Below are 19850 nucleotides of genomic sequence, written 5' to 3'. Positions count from 1 at the left end.
AATCGAGCCTTGCAACGTTCAATGCTTCCATCAGAATTATATTTTATTTTGTACACCCACTTACTGCCAATATCTTTCTTCCCAAGGGGTAACCGTCCAAGTTCCATTATCTTCCAAAACTTGAATGTCCTTTCTCATAGCTTCACACCATTGTTCATCTCTCATTGCCTCATTATAAGAAACTGGTTCTGAACCTGCAGTAATGCCTGCCAAGAAGGACCGATGTTGTGAAGAAAACCGATCATGGCTAACAAAATCGGCTATGGGATAAGACATACCTGAGGAATATGGTTGAAGCGGTGAATTCTGCAAGGGGCTGAATTGCACATTATTTGTCACATAGTCCTTCAGACGAGTGGATGATTGTTTAATCATATGTCCACGACCAAGCTGATCTCCCACTAGTAACTCCTCTCCTAAATTTTCTTTCCTATTTTCAGCTGCACTGATTTCTGTAATTTCCTCAGTAGGAGGACAACCTTTAGGAGATTTCTCTAATATCTCCCTATCTTCCTCAATAATTTCCCAATCCTTATGCTCATGAGCTCCATCTGCATTTTTAGTGGAATCTTCACCTGGAAACATTGTTGTAGAATATGAGAAATTTATTTCTACAAACACCACATCCCTTGAGACAAGATACTTAGAAATTTCTAAATCATACACTTTCCATCCTTTCTTGTCAAAAGGGTACCCCACAAAAACGCAACTAAGACTTCGACTGGCAAATATATCTTTATCTCTACGTTATCTATGCACATAACATAGACACCCAAAAGTTCTAATATGATTATAGGAAGGAAGTTGTCCAAAGAGAATTTCATAAGGAGTTTTTCCCTTTAGAACCGCAGATGGTGTCCTATTGATTAAGTATCCAGCGGTAAGAATACATTCACTCTAAAAATCAATTAGCAATTGTGCCTGAAACATCAAAGCTCTCGCCACATTAAGGATGTGATGATGCTTTCTCTCAACCCTTCCATTCTGTTGGGTAGTTCCTACATAAGAAGTTTGGTGCAATATACCATTTTCATCAAAATAGTTTCGTAGACACACAAATTCAATGCTGTTATCACTCCTAATAGTCTTCACATCCTTCTCAAATTTTCGTTTAACCATAGCAATAAAATTCTAAAGAACACAAGCAACTTCATGTTTTCCTTTCAGCAAATAAATCCACACATCACGAGAACAATCATCAACAATAGTAAAAAAATAAGCAGCTCTATAAGAAGCCAAAGCTTTATAAGGTCCCCATAAATCACAATGTATTAAATCAAAACAATTCTTAGCTTTATTGTCACTAGAATAAAACATCTCTCTAGTATGTTTTGCTCTAAAACAAACGTCACAACTTAAATTATCACTATTTCTACTAAATTTATTTGTTGCTGAAATCAACTCGAATACCTTAGTCGACGGATGACCATTATCCTATGCTAAAGATTGAAGTCTGAAACTCCAGAAGCTTTACAAGCATTTTCCAAACCCACTGCCTTCAAAAAATACAGCCCCTCGTGTTGTTCACCTGCTCTAATAAGCCTCCTCGTATTTCGGTCCTGTATAGCACAAATTTTGTTAGTGATTTGCAGCACCAAATTTGAGTCATTGAGAAGTTATGAAACAGAGATCAAGTTATATTCTAAATTAGGCACAGAAAGAACATGTTGCAATTTTAGTCATCCTCCAAGATGCACCATTCCTTCTTTTAGTGCCACAGTTGCTTCACCATTTGGCATTCCGACTGAACATGGAACAATGTCAGACATATCTCTCAGGCAGGCCCTTGTCCCAGTTATATGATAGGAAGCCCCTGAATCTATTACCTAAGATAAAACTTCTTGCTTACCAATCAATCTTTCATTAGATACAGTCTTTTGCGAACTCAAAAGTCCCAGCAAAGTGCTCCATTGTTCATCATTTAACCCACTAATCCCCTTTCTGTATGTTCCTGTGACTCCTCTGTAATCATCTTATATTACAAATTTTTGAGTGACATTTGCTCATGGTACACCACTCCTGTCGCGGCCTCCACCACCATTGCGCTTACGCCCACTTCCTCGTCCTGGAGTACTGGAGCGATGTCTATTTTCCCACCAATCTGGATACCCTATCAGCTGAAAGCAGGTATATGAATTGTGTTCCTCATGATTGCAATGTGAGCATACTGCAGTTTTGTTCCCCCCCCCGAATTTCGTCCACCAGCCTGAACTACAAAGCTCATGGGGTTGCCTTTCTCTTTCCTTGTTCTTGACATTGTCCTTACTCGTTCTTGCTGAACGACCATTGCATATACCCTATTTAGATTGGGTAATGGCTCTGTGCTCAAAATATTAGCACGGACAGTACCATAGCGTTCTTCATCCAAGCCCATAAAAAATTGATGAACTCTTTCTTCCTCCTTTTTTTTTCTAGCTTAGTTATGAGATTGCACTTCCATCCACCACAACTATACAATGGTATTTTGTCGTAATTATTCAGTTCATCCCATATGGTTTAAGTTGTCTATAGTAATTGACTATGGTTTGTCCCTCCAGCTTGCAGTTTATCAAGTCTGATTTCAATTGCTGGACTCTTGGTCTCTTCCCAATTGAGAAGCTGCCTTATGTCCTCCCATAAACCTCCAACATTGTCCACAAGAGAAATAGTTGAACGTAAAGAGGATTCAATGGTGTTAAATACCCATAAAACCAGCATGGAATTAACTGTCTACCAATCTTCAATTTCTGACGAATCATCTACCGGTTGTTCCACGGTTCTATCAATGAAACCATACTTTTTTTTGGCCCTCAATGCAGTCCGCACTGCCCGTGCTCACTTTTCATAATTTTCTCCCTTCAATTGCACCTGGGTAATTATATTGCCTGGATTGTCATTAGGGCTTAGAGCGTAAGAATTGGAAGTTTTCTTATCTGAATCAGAATTTCCTTTTTTTTGGCCCTCAATGCAGTCCGCACTGCCCGTGCCCACTCTTCATAATTTTCTCCCTTCAATTGCACCTGGGTAATTATATTGCCTGGATTGTCATTAGGGCTTAGAGCGTAAGAATTAGAAATTTTCTTATCTGAATCAGAATTTCCTTCGTCTTTGGGAGGTAATTTCCTTCGTCTTTGGGAGGTATGGCTCTGATACCATAAAGAAAATAGAAATACTAGGATAAAAAAAGATGGTCCTTTTATTGACTTCAAAGCTGTATTTATATACAAAGATAAGGATCCTACCTATATAATTTCTATATCTGTACAAATAAAGATTTCCTATACAATAATAAACTACCAAAATTATATCCACTAATTTATTAGCTAAAAATTCTAAAATATCATTCCGTAAATTACTGCACTAATTTCTGCAATTTTCTCAATAGATTTTTCAGGTAAAAAAATATAAAATGTCCAATCTTCATGAACAGGTCTCAGCGCTTTGAGATTTGGTTTGAATCATCAGTTTCATGTGAGTGGATCAGTCTGTCTTCCACCAGGACCTAGGCAGTCCAATTGTGTCCTCAGCTTGCCCATAGAAACTATAAGCATCAGCATCAATAGCCTTTCATCTTTTTAACAAACTTTTAGTTCTAAGGTTACTTTTCCCATCTTGTTTAATATTTGGTACATTAAAAAAATTAATCGATGGAAAATATTTTCATATTTATAAAAGGAAAATTAGGTTACTTTCAACTGGAAACCAACAGGAAGATTGAAACTGTCCTTGGCAATCCAATCCGCACAGCAGTTTACTTCTCTTGGAACATGATGAATTGGATACGCCCCTCAAATGTGCAGCAGAGATGTCGGAGACGATAAAGCAGAATACGTTGATGACCATCGTCCTCAACCAAACTTGGAACATCAGAAACCATATACCACGCATCCACTTCCAGCTGGATATCCTTGAAATATCCATTGAAATAGACAACTCTAAACCAGTAACTCTGCACAAAGAGAAGTACAAGCTTGTATAAAGATAATATAAATATATATATTTATCAGTATATTAATTACTGACAATTACCGTTGATAATCTTCGGACGTCACTGGTCTACGTTGGTCAGCGGTGGATTGCCAAGAAAGATTTTAAATTTATCTTTCAAATTTTCGTAATCAATTATAAATCAAAAATAGAAAATCTTAATAGGTCTTAAATAATTTTAAAATTTCAAAATATCGTAAACAATCGGAGACTGAGTGAAAATTGTATGCCTCCAGGTCTAGGAATAATGTTCATGGCATACTACACTTACTCCACCTTGCATTACAATGGAAAAGAAAAATGGGTCGTAACATTATATAAATAGCATGGTAATATTATTTAATTAAAAATTAAAGAATTAGTTAATATAATGAGATTTTACACTTTTACTTGAAGGCAGAAACTTATCATTATTTTTTATTTAAGGTAGAGAGTATACATTAAAAAGATAGAAGTGCTTCAAAAAAACAAAGAACAGGGAAAGATACAGCGATGATTATTTTTACATTCTCATTCAATACTATCAGATAAAGTTCTCAGCCACCAACAAAAGATGATCCCTTTTGTGCACGGAAATACCAGCCAACACATTATCAGTGTCTATATCTTCTCTTTTCATTCCGTCAGGCATTTTCCAATCAAATTTATAGAGAAGATTAGCAAGTGAAAGCTCTATATTGGCAACTCCAATGTATATACCAGGACAAATTCTGCGTCCAGCACCAAATGGTATTAATTCATAATCTTGTCCTTTCATGTCAATATCACTTTCCAAGAATCTTTCAGGACAAAACTCTAGCGGCTTCTCCCAAACTTCAGTATCTCTTCCAATTGCCCATGCATTCACATAAACTAGTGTACTCGGAATTATATCATACCCACCTAAATTGCACTTACCAATTGTTTCTCTGGGAACTAGTAATGGAACTGCTGGTTGTAGTCTCATTGTCTCTTTCACCACAGCCTTTAGATAAGGTAATTGCTGAATATTATCTTCATTTACAAAACCCTTTTTTCCAGTTAGCTTCCTGATTTCGTCTTGAGCTCTTCTCATTGCTTCAGGATTTTTCATTAGAAAACTCAAGGCCCAAATCACAGCAGCAGCGCTTGTGTCTGTTCCGGCAACAAATATATTCTATATGGAGGATAAGCATAGATATGAAATTATGAATACAAGGTAAAGTAAAAAACACATTAAAATCAGCAATTCAGTTCCTTGCGGATAAAAACAATGTTTGACGTTAAACAAAAATCTAACATGCTGTTGGATCTATTAATAAATGCAAATCCAGTTGTAATATATTGAATACAAATTGCACCGTAATTTTACTATTGTACTATATGTTATATATTTGCATTGAAGTGTGGACTCATAGAAGTGTCGGCATATGATACTTACAGGCCAAAAACAATTAAAATTTGAGTTAAGCGAAGATCATACCATGAGAATTGCTTTGATGTGATCGAAGGTTAGCTGGATTTTAATAGAACGATCCTTCTGAATTTGAAGTAAAACATCGAGAAAGTTGTCATGCTCAGGCATTTCTCTCTCAGGATCAAGGTGCTCATCAATGAGTTCTTGATAAAATATATCAAATTCGTGGAAATTCGTTTCCAGTCTTGAGAGTAATCCTGATAGTTTATCAACAATCCATCCAACGTAAGGAAAATAATCTGAAAAGAAAAAAGCTGCAAACAAGGCCTGAGTTTCATTAAGCAGCTGATGCAATCTCTTTGCTTCATTTCCACCATCCTTATACCTCTTACCAAAAGCAACTCTACATATTGCAGCACTTGTGAGAGCCATCATCTCTTCAGTCAAGTTGACAGGCTTAGAGTCAGAAGCTAATTTCGATACGTTTCGAATCATACGAGACACTTCATCTTCTCTAATGGGACGGAAACTTTGGACTCGGTTTGAGTTAAAAAGATGGACGACACCAATTTTTCTCATTTCCCTCCAATAATCATCATAAGGTGCAAAAGCCAAGTCTAGACCATTGTAAGATAGTTTTTGCTGGCCAGTTAAAGCTGGCCTGCTACAAAATTCAAGGTCTTGGGTTTTCAATACTTCTCTTGCCATTTTAGCTGAAGAGACTATTAGGGTTGGCTTGAAACCTAGTCTTAAAGACATAATAGGGCCATATTTTTTGGAAAGCTGCCATAGATGTTTTTGAATGTTGGAGTTATCAAGTTGAAGTAGGTTTCCTATAAAGGGAAAGCCTTTAGGACCAGGCGGTAGATGCGGGGTGGCTCTGTGTTTTTTGAGAAGAAACAAGAGGAGAATTGGGAATAGTAGGAGGAAGAACAGAAGTGCCATTTCTTGATCTAAGGGTTAATGACAAAGCAGAATGGGTACCTATAAATACAATGAAATCAAGTTAACCATGATCTTTTAATATATATATATATATATATATCATTTTCTGTGATCTATATCCATGTTATAGATAAGAATTTCTCTAAAAACTAATACTATATATACCAATTTAGATACTTAGGTATTAACCTGTTCAATTAACCCACATATTTTCCAGACATGAATACAGATGAATTTTCCAAATAAATTAAGCCCAAATCTTTGAAAAATCAATTATTTTCTTCAATAAATTTGAAATTGCATTTTCTTGAGGCCTCATTCCCTGCTAATATGAATTATTTATACCATATCAATACTCTATTAAAACTCTATTAAATGAATATTATAATGATTTTTTATAATAATTTTTAGTATATAAATTTTTACTATATAAAATATAAAATAGAATAATAGTAATAGAGTATATTTTGATTATATTCTATTTCATATAGTTAGAAAATATTCATTTTAATTCTATATTAAAAATATATATATATATATATATATATGGATTGGATTTATGGATGGGAAAAAACTGGCAGTTGTAAACTGGTAGTTGTAAACTGAGAAGTCTCGCCAGATGGGTGGATTAGGTACTGATTCTTTTCTTCACAAGAATAAATATTCATTGTACAAATGGTTATGGTAATTTGATAATTGATAGTTTGAATATAAATGCACATTTTCACAATAATAAGATTATTGAAAATATAATTATTTTTATCGAGTAATTTATGATACGTCGGTCTTTCTATGAAATATTTGAAAAAAATGATATAGGAACCTCGACAGTAAAACTAAATCTAATGATGCAAACGAGATGTATCCTTTGCACGCCATGATCTTATTAAACCTTGAAATATATTAGTAAGTTTTTAAATGTTTTCTTTTTCTTTCTTTTGCGATTATATAAAAAAAAGGTCTGGTACAAGACAGAGTAAAAGGGTACAGTTTCAAAGTCATAGGCATTAGTGCCATGTTAATTCCTTGTATTGCCAAGTGAGCTGCATGCAAAGCAGATGGTATGAAAAGGGACAAGTGTTGTCTGTGATGGCATAAAAAATCTAATGATGCAATGATCGTATTTGTATGGTTCAGCGGCGGAATTTGGATAATATAACAGAGCACAGTGAATTAAATTGCCTAACAAAATCGCAGTTTTAGAAAAAAACAAAACATGTAATCTTTAGAATGAACAGACTACAGGAGGCAAGGGGGGCTGCGGCCACCGCTCCCCAAATTTCTTTCATATTTTAGCTCCTCCTTCGAGTTTCTATAACAATAATATCTTTGATATTTCCGAATTCAATTTTCTGGCCCAGCAAACTTCCCAAATTTTTTAGTTTATTCCCTTAAATTTAAATCCCGAGTCCGCCGTCGCCTTCAGTTCAGGACCAATAAATGTTGTGGCTAGAAAATTAGTTGAGAAATGGATTTGAGTCATTTTCTGAAAGAAGATGATTTCCCAATTGATGAGAATGATTTCATATATGAGGTCGAAAATGTTGTTAATATATCGCCCCAAAAATAGAAATCAATGGTTGAAAACAGACGAGCAAGAAAGGATGAATGCCAGCAGCAAAAAATAGTCGATGTCATTGTTGTCAACGCCACAATCATCTTCATCGCCCACCGTCGTCGCCTCAACAGTTGTCATCGCCCACTGTGCCTCAACCGTCGCCCCAGACATCCCTTTCTACCTCACAGCAATGTCGACTCAGCAGCAACAATCATTTTCTTTTCTCATTTCAGTGGGTCAGGTAGAATTGTTTTAGTTAAAATTTGATTTGCATTTGTTTCCTCGAATTCACCATCGAAACAGCACGTGTTGTGTTTCATATTGTTCTTGAACAAGATTTTAATGTTGGAAATTTCTAGTGTTTATAAAAGAGGGGAGAAAATGAAAAAAAGAAAAGAGAGAATATTTTTAAAAGGAATTAAAGAAATAGAGTGAAAGGTGGCGGTTTATGACTGTAACGGCGGTGGTAATGGTTTACTATAATATTTATTTATTTGGTGCTTTATTGGATTACTTTATTTAAGAAAAAATAATTTTAATTTTATTTTAAATATCATTACTTCTTAATTAGTTTAAATTTTATCTTTCAAATTTTATAAGTAAAAATGATTAGAAATTTGATCAACTCTCCACAATTTTATAATTACAAAAATAAGTAATATTTTATAAAAAATGATAATATTTTTATATTTTCTTACAAATTATACTAATTTTTCATAAATATTACTAACTATAAAAATAAATGATATTATGAAAAAATAATTATTTTATGAAATTTAATGATTTACGAAAAAAATTAATAAATTTATAAAAATAATATTGAATTTTTTGTAATCGCGAAATATATTGTTAAATTATAAAAGATGACAATCTTCTACATATTTTTTAACAAATTATACTAATTTTTCATAAGTGTTACTAATTGTAAAAAAAATAATGATATTATGAAAAGAATGATTACTTTTGTAGAAAAGTAATTATTTTATGAAATTTAACGATTTATGAAAAATTGATAAATTTATAAAAAATATTAAATTTTTTGTAATTATGAAATATATTGCTAAATTATGAAAAATGGCAATCTTCTTTATATCTTTTCGTAAATTATACTAATTTCTTTTATGTGTTACGAATTGCGAAAAAAATGAATAATATTATAAAAAAATGATAAATTTTACGAAATTTAATAATTTATAAAAAAATTGATAAATTCATAAAAAAATATTGAAAAAATTTTGTAATCGTGAAACATATTGCTAAATTATGAAAAATGACAATTATCTTTATTTTTTTCTTTTCAAATTATACTATTTTTTGTAAGTGAAATTGATTGCGAAAAAATGACAATTTTTATGAAATTTAATAATTTATGAAAAAATTGATAAATTTATGAAAAATATTAAATCTTTTCGTAATCGCAAAATCTATTGTTGAATTACGAATAATGACAATATTTTTTATATTCTTTTGACAAATTAAACTAGTTTTTTATATATTTTAAAAATGTATGAATTTTTAAAATTATTTTATATTATTTTAGCAAACTCTATTTTATCTGGTAACTTGTAACTAAATTTTTAAAAAGAAATTATGTAAGTTATTATTACTTTATTTATTTTTTATTTTTTTAGTTTAATGTTGAATAGATGGAAAGAAAAGCATTTGACTAAAAAAAATATATATTTAATTATTTATATTGATAAATAAAAAATTAATATAATTTTTAATTATTTTTATATAGAATATAAAAGTGTAATTCACGCGCTTATCTATCAAGAACCATACGTGATAAATTTTAAATTAATATGCCCAAACCTTATTTCATTGAGAAATGGGTTTGAGTTAATTTCTGAAAAAAGTGGATCCTCCAATTAATGCGAATGATATGGGTCTAGCCACTAATGGAGCTGATTCATGAAAGCAGGCAGCCAAGTCTTGATATGGAAAATCGAGGCGTTGCTAACAAGTCAAAATTCCATGCTATTGATGAGACTGGGATCTGGACGCTAGAAAATATACTGGTTTAATGCAACTTTATAGTCGGAACCTATAATAACGTTGTACTCTTATCTGTTTTTTCCTTGATGTGAAACAGTGTCGCTAAAATGGTTATCCAAATTTATAAACGAAAAAACAGTGTCCTATTATATTACATCAGCAAAAACATTGAAATAATGTTTCAACATCAAGAAAGGTGTAATGATGCTGTAATTTTCTAACGGTGAAATCGTCGCTACAAGTGATATATGGAAGACATATTGCAAGCACGAAAATTTAGCTGATGCGTATTGGGTTTTAATGTTCAAAGACAGAACAAAAATATTTATTTATTTATTTATTTATTTTCTTTGAAGATGATGATTTTATTAAATAATTAAATTATAAAAAAACTCTTTATATGTTTCTTTGTAATTTATTGCCAAGATGGAAGAGATTTATAAAAATAAATTTATATATTTTACATATTTATAAATTATAAGCATATAAAGAAGGAGATGGAGGTGAATAACTACTGAAGATTATAATAAGAGATGTGATGATAGAAAAATATGCAAGGAGAATTCATATAGGACTAAGGCATATCATATGATGCTTTCATGTGCACGGCAATGCTTACAGGGTGAACTCATGTAACATTTTTGTATCAATCACAATTATCTCAGAAATTTCACATATTAAAACAGCCAATCATGCTCGGGGAAAATCCTCTCAACTCACATCTTAAAATGCATATTCATGCAAGCCTATTAATTATATAATTTTTTATTAATATTATACACAGATACAAAGAACTAAATAACAAAGTTTGCATACTCATCTTAGATTAATATTCGACAAGCGAGTTCCACCATTTATTGAGCGAGAAAGCATACACATACTACATAAATAAGTTCTCTTCTTATTTCAGTACACCTTAAACCTCATATATACTCCCTAGCCTCCAGGCATAATGCATTTTTCTTGTGCACAGCAATGCCTGGATTCACATCCATGTCTAAGTCTTCCTTTTTCATTCCAGCAGGCATTTCCCAATCAAATTTGTAAAGCAGGTTAGCAAGAGAGAGCTCCACAGTTACAAGGCCAATAAATATCCCTGGACAAATTCTTCTGCCAGCTCCAAATGGTACCAGTTCAAAATCTTGCCCTTTTAAGTCTACAGATTTACCAATGAATCTTTCAGGACAAAACTCTTCAGGATTTTCCCAAACTTCAGGATCCCTTCCAATTGCCAATGCATTCACATAAACTACAGTTTTAGCTGGTATTTCATATCCACTTAGGTTGCAGTCTTGAGTTGATTCTCTTGGAATTAATAAAGGAACTGTAGGTTGCAATCTCATTGTTTCTTTAATCACAGCTTTCAGATAAACAAGTTGTTGGGTATCATCTTCATCTACAAAACCTTTCTTCCCAAAAATGTGCCTAACTTCTTCTTGAGCTTTCTTCATTGCTATGGAGTTCTTCATTAGAAAGGTCATGGCCCAAACCACAGCCGCTGCACTAGTGTCTGTTCCACCCACAAATACATTCTACAAAGAGAATACAAAGAAACTAATAAGAAAAACGACGAATTTAAAGAACAATAGACAATAGAATAAACGGGAGAAATCAAATTTTTTATTGATAATGGTAAGCATAATGTTAACCATGAGAATTGCTTTGATATGATCTGGAGTAAGATGAGCTTTGAAAGAACGATCCTTCCAAATTTGAAGCAAGACATCAAGAATATCCTCTTGCTCAGGCTTTGGTCTACTAGGATCAAGATGCTCTTGGATTATTTGATTATAGAAAATATCGAACTCTTTGAAGTTCTTCTCTAGGCGACGGTTCATTCCTGTAAGTCTATCAACAAAACCCAAAAACGGAAAGTAGTCTGAAACAAAGAAACTAGTAAACAAGGCTTGAGTTTCCTCGAGTAAAGCTTGAAACCTAGTCCTCTCGATTCCCTCTTCCTCGTACCTTTTCCCGAAAGCAACCCTACATATTATAGTACTTGTAAGAGACATCATAGCCTCGGATAAATCAACTGGTTTAGTGGCAGCAGCTAACTTAGAGATCTTTTCAAGCATATGCGAAACTTCAAATTCTCTAATGGGACGAAAACTCTGCACCTTATTGGAATTGAAAAGATGAACTACACATATTTTTCTCATCTCTCTCCAATAAGAGTTATAAGGTGCAAAAGCCAAGTCTAAACCATTGTATGACAATTTTTGCTGGCCAAGAACTGGAGGTCTGCTGCAGAATGTAAGATCATAAGTTTTCAGAATATCTTTAGCCATTTTGGCGGAGGAAACTACTAAGATTGGCACAGAACCCAAACGCAAGGACATTAAAGGCCCATATTTTTGAGAAAGTTTCCATAAATAGTTTTGAGGAGCTGACTGATCGAATTGATGTAAATTGCCTATTAAGGGAAGACCTTTAGGCCCAGGTGGTAGAGAAGAATTTCTTCTAGTTTTAAGCTTTTGGAGAAGAAAGGAGAGGAAGACAGGAAGAGCTAGAACGAGGAAGATATAGGGAATCATCTTATGTTTCCGTTATAATTTGGGAAACAGGTCCTTAGTTATATACTGGAGTCCAGTTCTGAATCTATGCGTCATGCAGAAAAAAATAAATAAATAAATAATTATATATGATTAAATGTTCAAACTGGCGAAGAATCCATCGCTTCATTAATCACGCCATAGTTGCAGTCGTTTTTGTTTTCTTTCTCTTCAAATCCGAGGTTCTTTGACATCATGTGATCAAGTTCTGATATGTGCATACAATAACATATTATATTCATAGGTGCTCTTTTATTTTATAAAATATAATTTTTATTACAAAAATATTTATATAAAAAAAATTAATTTAAATTTAATAGATCTTTATATTTTATTTTATTTCTATAATTATTAATAGTTTTATTTTTTATTTTTTAAATTTTTATTAATAGAAAAATAAAAATTATAAATATCAGTTAAGTTAAATATATAAATTTATAGTATATTTATTAAATATAAAGTAGGAAGTGAATGTTAGCTTTTTTTATTTCTCTATTTTATATTTAAAAATAAAAATATGTTAAAAATTTATTTTATAATAAAAATTTTTATTATATAAAAAAGTGCGTTACAAATACTCTTACTATATTTAATAAAGATTTGTGTCTATTACACTTAAAAATAATTAAACTGTTTGCAGTACACATCACATGCCCTAACATGCATTATTGTCTTCATTATCAAACATCAATAATTTAATACCTCCTTTATTATGTGTATTACTGGATTTATGATGCCATTCATTTAATTGCTTAATGAAAGCTAGCTTTATGTGTATATTTAATGACCTAACTTTAGTCAATATACTTTATTAATACAAACTATTGTTATTTGCTTAATTCCACACATCAGAGAATTAAGACTTTAGGCTTTAATTGACTTACTTTCAGAGGCTGCATTTCTTAAGCAGTTAATTTAGGGATTCTTTCATAAATACTTTAAAAATGGCTAAAAATATTAACTGTAACGAGAAAATTCTTTCAAAAATATATGTTAGGTATATTCTTTTAATAAAATAATATATATTATTAGCAATTTGATAAATATTTTTATAAGTTTATGGTATTCAATTTGTTTAATATATGTTCGGTATCTATTTGATAATATTAATCTAATCCATATAACTAGTATCTAAAACTACTTTTTGGTATCCATCTCATATATTTAATATATGTTTTTATATATAATAAGTGTATACTTTGTATATAAATAAAATTTGAAACTATTTTTGGTATTCATTTTAAATATTTGAGAGTATATTAAATTACATAATGTATATAATTAATATTTAAAATTGATATCAGAAAATAATATTTAAATTATAATTCAAATTTTAGTACCTATTTAGTATATATTAATTATATAGCTCGTATCAGTTATGTCTATTTCCACATTGAGCTGCGGGCACGTGATTTTCTCCAAAAAGGCTTTTACCCAAGTCTTGGAGCTAAGTTATTTCATATCTCAGACCTCCCTAGGACACATCTCATCACGAGTTCCAACTTACAAACATGGTCATGTTAGTGCCTCTTGACATTGGAAGGGACTTATTTTGCAGAATCCTTGAATTGCCTAACATTATTTCCGATCAGCTTTAATACCAACTATATCGTATGCAACGAGTTATCTTTTCAATGTAACGGCCTTCATGGTTTTGCTCGCTCAAGCTGTCGCATGAAATGGAGTTGAAAGCGTTGTCTGTGTATTGGCTTACTGAAGCATATTGGTTTAGTGGATGTTATAGTATGTATGTGTTAAAGACCAACTGAAGAAAGACTTACCCAGTCCAATAAATAAGATCCAAAGGGTAAAGGGACTAGGGGCATGGCCTCAGGTCTGTACAGCTGATAACTCATCAGAGGCCTGTCAAGAAAGAAAAAGGGAGGAACCTTTCTTCCCTAAGGAAGAAAGGTCGCTTCAACCCATCCAGGATCAGAAAAATGAACGTTGACATAGACATAGGAGCTAAATTGGTAGCTTAAAGACCGTTACAAAGCTCAACCATGTATATAACAAAATCATACTCTCATTGTAATACTCAAAATTCTAATACTGAAAAGAATCATCATTGTACAAATATTTTCACAGTATGCTTATTAATTTTGTCTAATTGGTTTAGGTTAGTGTTGTATATTTTCTTACTCAATATTGTACATTGTCAAGACTAGTTTAGAAGTTTGGTTACCTGATGTCAAAGTATTGATCTTTTTTCAGATTTTATTTCTCCATTGGTTCCGCTCCTTCCAGTCATCTGCATTCTTATCAACACATACCTACCGATTAATCTAGGATGAGCTGTGAAGTCAGTCAATCTGTCGTTCTTTTTATTGCCAGTTATTAAAGATTTATAGCTTATCGTTTTGACATATGTTTGGTTCGTCCGTGAAAAAGTGATTGTGAGTGTATGCGCATATGCTACTTGTGAAAATGTTGATTGTTGTTTTCTTATTTTTGCTCTATTTGTGGGCAATCATCATTTCTCTTATTTGCTACACTTTTTTTGAGCTTTCAGTGCTGCTACCTTGACTCTGGTAGAATAATAGTTGATCTCTACATTTAATTTTGAATAGTTCAGTTATAGTCTAAGTCTTTAGAAGTTTAGTTACAGATCATGTTTTAATTTACAGTCCTATTATGCTATATATTTGCCTATTTAATGGCTTCAAGTTTACTGAATAAAGGTGTAGAAATAGATTCTTCTTTCTCTTAAGTTTTCTTTGTCTTTTCTTACCTTTAGTTGACAGTGCTATCAGAGCCTGCAAAAATGGCTTTTGAAAATTTTGTTCTGCCTGCGATTCCACTTTTTAATGGTCACTGCGATCACTGGAGCATATGCTGATGGAGAATTTCTTGTGGTCTAAAGAATACTGGCGCGTCGTTGAAACTGGTGTAGCAACACCTGTGGATGGAGAGGAGCTCACAGACACGCAACAAAAGGAGTTGGAGGGACTGAAACTAAAGGATTTAAAGGCAAAGAATTATTTATTCTAGGCCATTGATCGTGCTATCATGGAGACTATTCTTTGCAAAGAAACGTCAAAAGATATATGAGATTCAATGAAGAAAAAATATCAAGGCTCCTCTAGAACAAAGCGTGCACAGCTTCAAGCCTTGAGAAAGGAATTCGAGATTTTGTAGATGAAGGATGATGAATCTGTAACCAGCTATTTTGCAAAGACCATGGTTATGGCAAATAAAATGCGTTTGATGTTGTCATTGTTGATAAATTATTACGATCCATGGCATCCAAGATTAATTATATTGTTTATTCAATTACAGAATCCAAAGATGTAGACACACTCTCTCTTGATGAACTTCAAAGTTCTTTATTAATTCATGAACAGAATATGAATAGAGATTCATTTGCAGAGGAGCAAGCGTTAAAGGCTTCTACCTCAGTTTTTTCTTAAAATTCTAAAAGAAGAGGTAGAGGAAGAGGTAAGGGTCGTGGTACAGGCAGAAGAAGAGGAGACTAAAGCAACAACAATGACAGTGCTGATCACTCTCAAGGAAGAGGCAGAGGACGAGATCAACAATTCGATAAATCCAAGATTGAGTGCTTTCGATGCCATAAACTTGGTCATTATCACTCTGAGTGTTACACTAAACTGCCTAACAACAAAGAAAAGGTAGAGACATCAAACTTTATTGAGCAAAAAGAGGCTGAAACGTTGTTGATGGTTGTTCAAGAAGGAAAGGAACCTGAGTCAAATATCTTGTATGTAGATACAGGATGCAGTAATCACATGAGTGGAAGTAAGTCTTCTTTTTCTCATCTAAATGAAAGTTTCCATTATACGTTAGTTTTGGTGATTGTTCTACAGTTAAAGTAATGGGAAAAGGTGATATTAAGATAAAAAAAACTAAAAATGATTTTATGAAAACTATCTCTAATGTGTTATATATCCCTAATCTAAAAAGTAATTTATTGAGTGCTGGTTAGTTACAAGAAAACGGATATGTTATCACTATTAAATATGGTGCTTGTGAAATTTATGATCCTGTTAGAGGTGCTATTGCAGTTGTTCATATGAGTTCAAACATATTGTTTCCTTTAAAAACTGAGAATATTCAGTCTTGTTTGATGGCTGAAATAAAAGATCCCTCATGATTATGGATATTTTCGTTTTAGCCACTTGAGTTTGGGTGGATTAAGACTCTACAACAGAAGAATATGGTGACCGGTCTTCCTCAAATTACAAATCCTTTCCAAGTTTGCGAAGAATGTGTTGTTGGTAGACCTGTTCATGGGTCGGGCCTGACTTTTTTTGAACAAGCCCGAGCCCGCCCAAGCCCAAAGATTTTTTAATATCTCTTTACCCAAGCCTGAGCCCAAAATTTTTTAAAAAGCTCGGCCCGGCCCGACCAACTATTAAACCTTTGTTCATTAGCCGAGCCTGGGAGGGCTCAGGCAGGGTCTAGGCGGGCTCAGGCCGGGCCCGGCCGATAATTCAACACAAATATTCAAAATTTAAATCCAATTTCAACATAAATATTCAAAATTTAAACCCTATAATCATGTTCATCATGATAATAAAGATACAAACATCAATTAATATTTTTAACCATCTAAATAAAACTTCAAAAACTAAAATAAAAGAACAACAATATAGATGAAAACTCTTTCAAGGCAAATTCACATTCCTATAAAACAAAAAATATTTAAATTAATAAGTATTTTATATATATAAAAATAACTAGTAAGCTAAATCAATATATAAATAATAAACTTACCTAAAAATCCATATATTATTAATAACAATAAAACTATAAACAGAAATAATAACTAGCTAAGTAGTATAAGGCACTTAATTATAAGCTGACATTTTTTTTCTAACTAAACTAGACATCGGGCAGGGCCGGGCCGGACTTGGGTTTCTATATAAATTCCAAGCCCAGCCCGAGGAGTACGGGCTTTTTGTGGGTTCGAGCCGGACCAAGCTTATACACAAAAATTTTATCCAAGCACGGCCCGAAGAGTACGGGCCTGGGCGGGCCGGGCGGGTACCCAGGCCCATGAACAGGTCTAGTTGTTGGCAAACAACATCGTCCTCAATTTCCAAAAGAGAAGTCATGGAGAGCAAAGGAAGTCTTGGAACTGGTGCATTCAGATATTTGCAGACCAATAAATCCATCTACGAATGGAGGTAAAAGACACTTAATCACCTTTACTTACGATTTTTCGAGAAAAACTTGAGTCTATTTTTTGCAGGAAAAATCAGAAGCTTTCTTTATATTTAAAAGCTTCAAAGCCCATGTTGAAAATGAAGCAAGCAAAACCATCAAAACACTTCGTACAGATCGTGATGGTGAATATTGCTCAAAGGAATTCAAAGTTTTTTATGTAGAGCATGGCATTCGGAGAGAGCTTATAGCTGCCTATACACCACAACAAAATGGTGTTTCAGAAAGGAGAAACAAAACCATTCTAAATATGGTGAGAAGCTTGTTGGCAAGAGGAGCAGTTCCAAAGACTTTTTGGCCTGAAGCAATTAATTGGAGCATTCATATTTTAAACAGAAGTCCAAGTTTTGCTGTTAAAATATGACTCCATAAGAGGCTTGGAGTGGAAGAAGACCAGTCGTAGATTATTTCTGAATCTTTGGATGCACAGCATATGTTCATGTTCCAAATGTAAAAAGGAAGAAACTTGATGACAAGACTGAAAAATGTGTCCAACATGTTTGAAAAATATAGTGATCAGCAGGGATGTTGTTTTTGATGAACAAAACATATGGAACTGGAATAAGCAGCAGCCTGCTCAAGTCCTTTATGATGATAATGCTGAAAAAGAGCAAATTTCAGCATCCAGCATGTTTGAAAGCTCATTAAATACAAATCCAACAGCCACTGAAATATCACCAACAATCAATAATGTTAATAAAGAAGAAGATCAATCTCTTAGGCGTGTTAGAAGAAGGCCTGCTTGGATGGAAGATTATGAGGTAAGTGGAATTAAAAATCTAATTACTCACTTTGCCTTATTTTCAAATTATGATCCCACAACCTTTGAGAGTGATGTCAAAGAAGAAAAATGGAAAAGCTATGGATGATGAAATTAATTCCATTGAAAGAAATGATATTTGAAAATTATCAGACCTTTCAAAAGGATAAAAAACCATTAGTGTAAAGTGGGTGTTTAAAACAAAGCTGAAAGCAAATGATGAAGTTGACAAACACAAAGCACGATTGGTGGTCAAGGGATATAAGCAGCAATATAGGGTCCACTATACATAAGTTTTTTCTCTAATTGTTAGACATGACACAATTAGATTGGTCGTTATATTGGCGGCTCAAAATTCATGGCCTATTTTCTAACTAGATGTCAAATCAACATTCTTGCATGGGTACTTGAATGAATAGGAATATGTAGGAGATATTTTGGACAGATTTAAGATGAAGGATTGTAATCCTTTCAGCACTCCAGTTGAGCTTGGCTTGAAACTACATAAAGATCATGAAGGGAAGAAGGTTGACAACACACTTTACAAGAAAATTGTAGGCAGATTGATGTATTTTACTGCTACAAGGCCAGACATAATGTACTTTGTAAGTTTAATTAGTAGATATATGGAAAATCCTACAGAAATGCATTTGTTAGTTGTCAATAGAATTCTTCGTTACTTGCAAGGATTTAGAGATTATGGCTATTTTACAGAAGGGGTAAAACATCCAATTTGTTTGGGTATACTGATAAAAATTATGCAAGAGATCAAGACGACAGGAGAAGTACTTTAGGCTATGTTTTTCTGTTTAGAACAAGTGTTATTTCGTGGTCGTCCAAGAAGCAACAGATTATCACATTGTCAAGCACGGAAGCTGAATTTGTTGCTGCCACAGCTTGTGCTTGTCAAGCGATTTGGATAAGAAGAATTTTGGGCGAGTTGCAATTCAAACAACCAAGAGCTACTATGATTTTTTGTGATAATACTTCAGCCATTAAGTTGTCAAAAAATCTTGTATTACATGGAAGGAGCAAGCATATAGATGTAAAATACTATTTTCTAAGAGATCTAAGGAGTGATGGAACCATTGATCTGAAATATTGCAAAAGTGAGGAACAGTTGGCTGACATATCTCGAAATTTTTCCTTTCCAAAACTTGAGAAGGTTAATGGATATTTGCACTTTGAAAAATGTTGAAACTCCTAACTGAAACACTGCAGTGTTCAGTTTAGGAGAGGGATTGTTAGAATAATAGTTGGTTTCTGCATTTAATTTTGAATAGTTTAGTTGTAGTCTAAGTCAAAATTGTCTTAGTTTTTAGGAGTTTAGTTACATATCATGTTTTAGTTTACAGTCCTATTATTATGCTATTTCTGTTATGTATTTGTCTATTTAATGGCTTCAAGTGTACTGAATAAAGGTGTAGAATAGATTCTTCTTTCTCTTTTAAGTTTTCTTTATCTTTTCTTACCTTTAGTTGACAGGACTCGTGTTTCTGTCAGGCTCCTAGT

The 19850-nt window shown here is 32.9% G+C and overlaps 2 protein-coding genes across 2 annotated transcripts; both read right to left on the bottom strand.

Annotated features, from left to right (window-relative positions):
* Positions 1-4356: 4356 nt before the first annotated feature.
* On the bottom strand, positions 4357-6355 carry LOC8275835 (cytochrome P450 83B1). The gene is made up of 2 exons (XM_002510452.4): positions 5408-6355; positions 4357-5101 (listed from the first exon to the last, which is right to left on the bottom strand). The coding sequence occupies exons 1-2, from the start codon at positions 6284-6286 to the stop codon at positions 4490-4492; spliced, it is 1491 nt and encodes a 496-aa protein (XP_002510498.1). The 5' UTR covers positions 6287-6355; the 3' UTR covers positions 4357-4489.
* Positions 6356-10637: 4282 nt separating this feature from the next.
* Positions 10638-12452, bottom strand: LOC8275837 (cytochrome P450 83B1). The gene is made up of 2 exons (XM_002510454.3): positions 11492-12452; positions 10638-11374 (listed from the first exon to the last, which is right to left on the bottom strand). Exons 1-2 carry the CDS (start codon positions 12374-12376, stop codon positions 10766-10768), a joined length of 1494 nt encoding a protein of 497 aa, XP_002510500.1. The 5' UTR covers positions 12377-12452; the 3' UTR covers positions 10638-10765.
* Between the last annotated feature and the right edge of the window lie 7398 nt (positions 12453-19850).

The sequence above is a fragment of the Ricinus communis genome, chromosome 2 (genome assembly GCF_019578655.1).
Source record: "Ricinus communis isolate WT05 ecotype wild-type chromosome 2, ASM1957865v1, whole genome shotgun sequence".
Classification (NCBI taxonomy): Eukaryota; Viridiplantae; Streptophyta; class Magnoliopsida; order Malpighiales; family Euphorbiaceae; genus Ricinus; species Ricinus communis.
The sequence above is the reverse complement of the archived record's forward strand: the minus strand, read 5'-3'. Positions and strand labels throughout refer to the sequence as shown.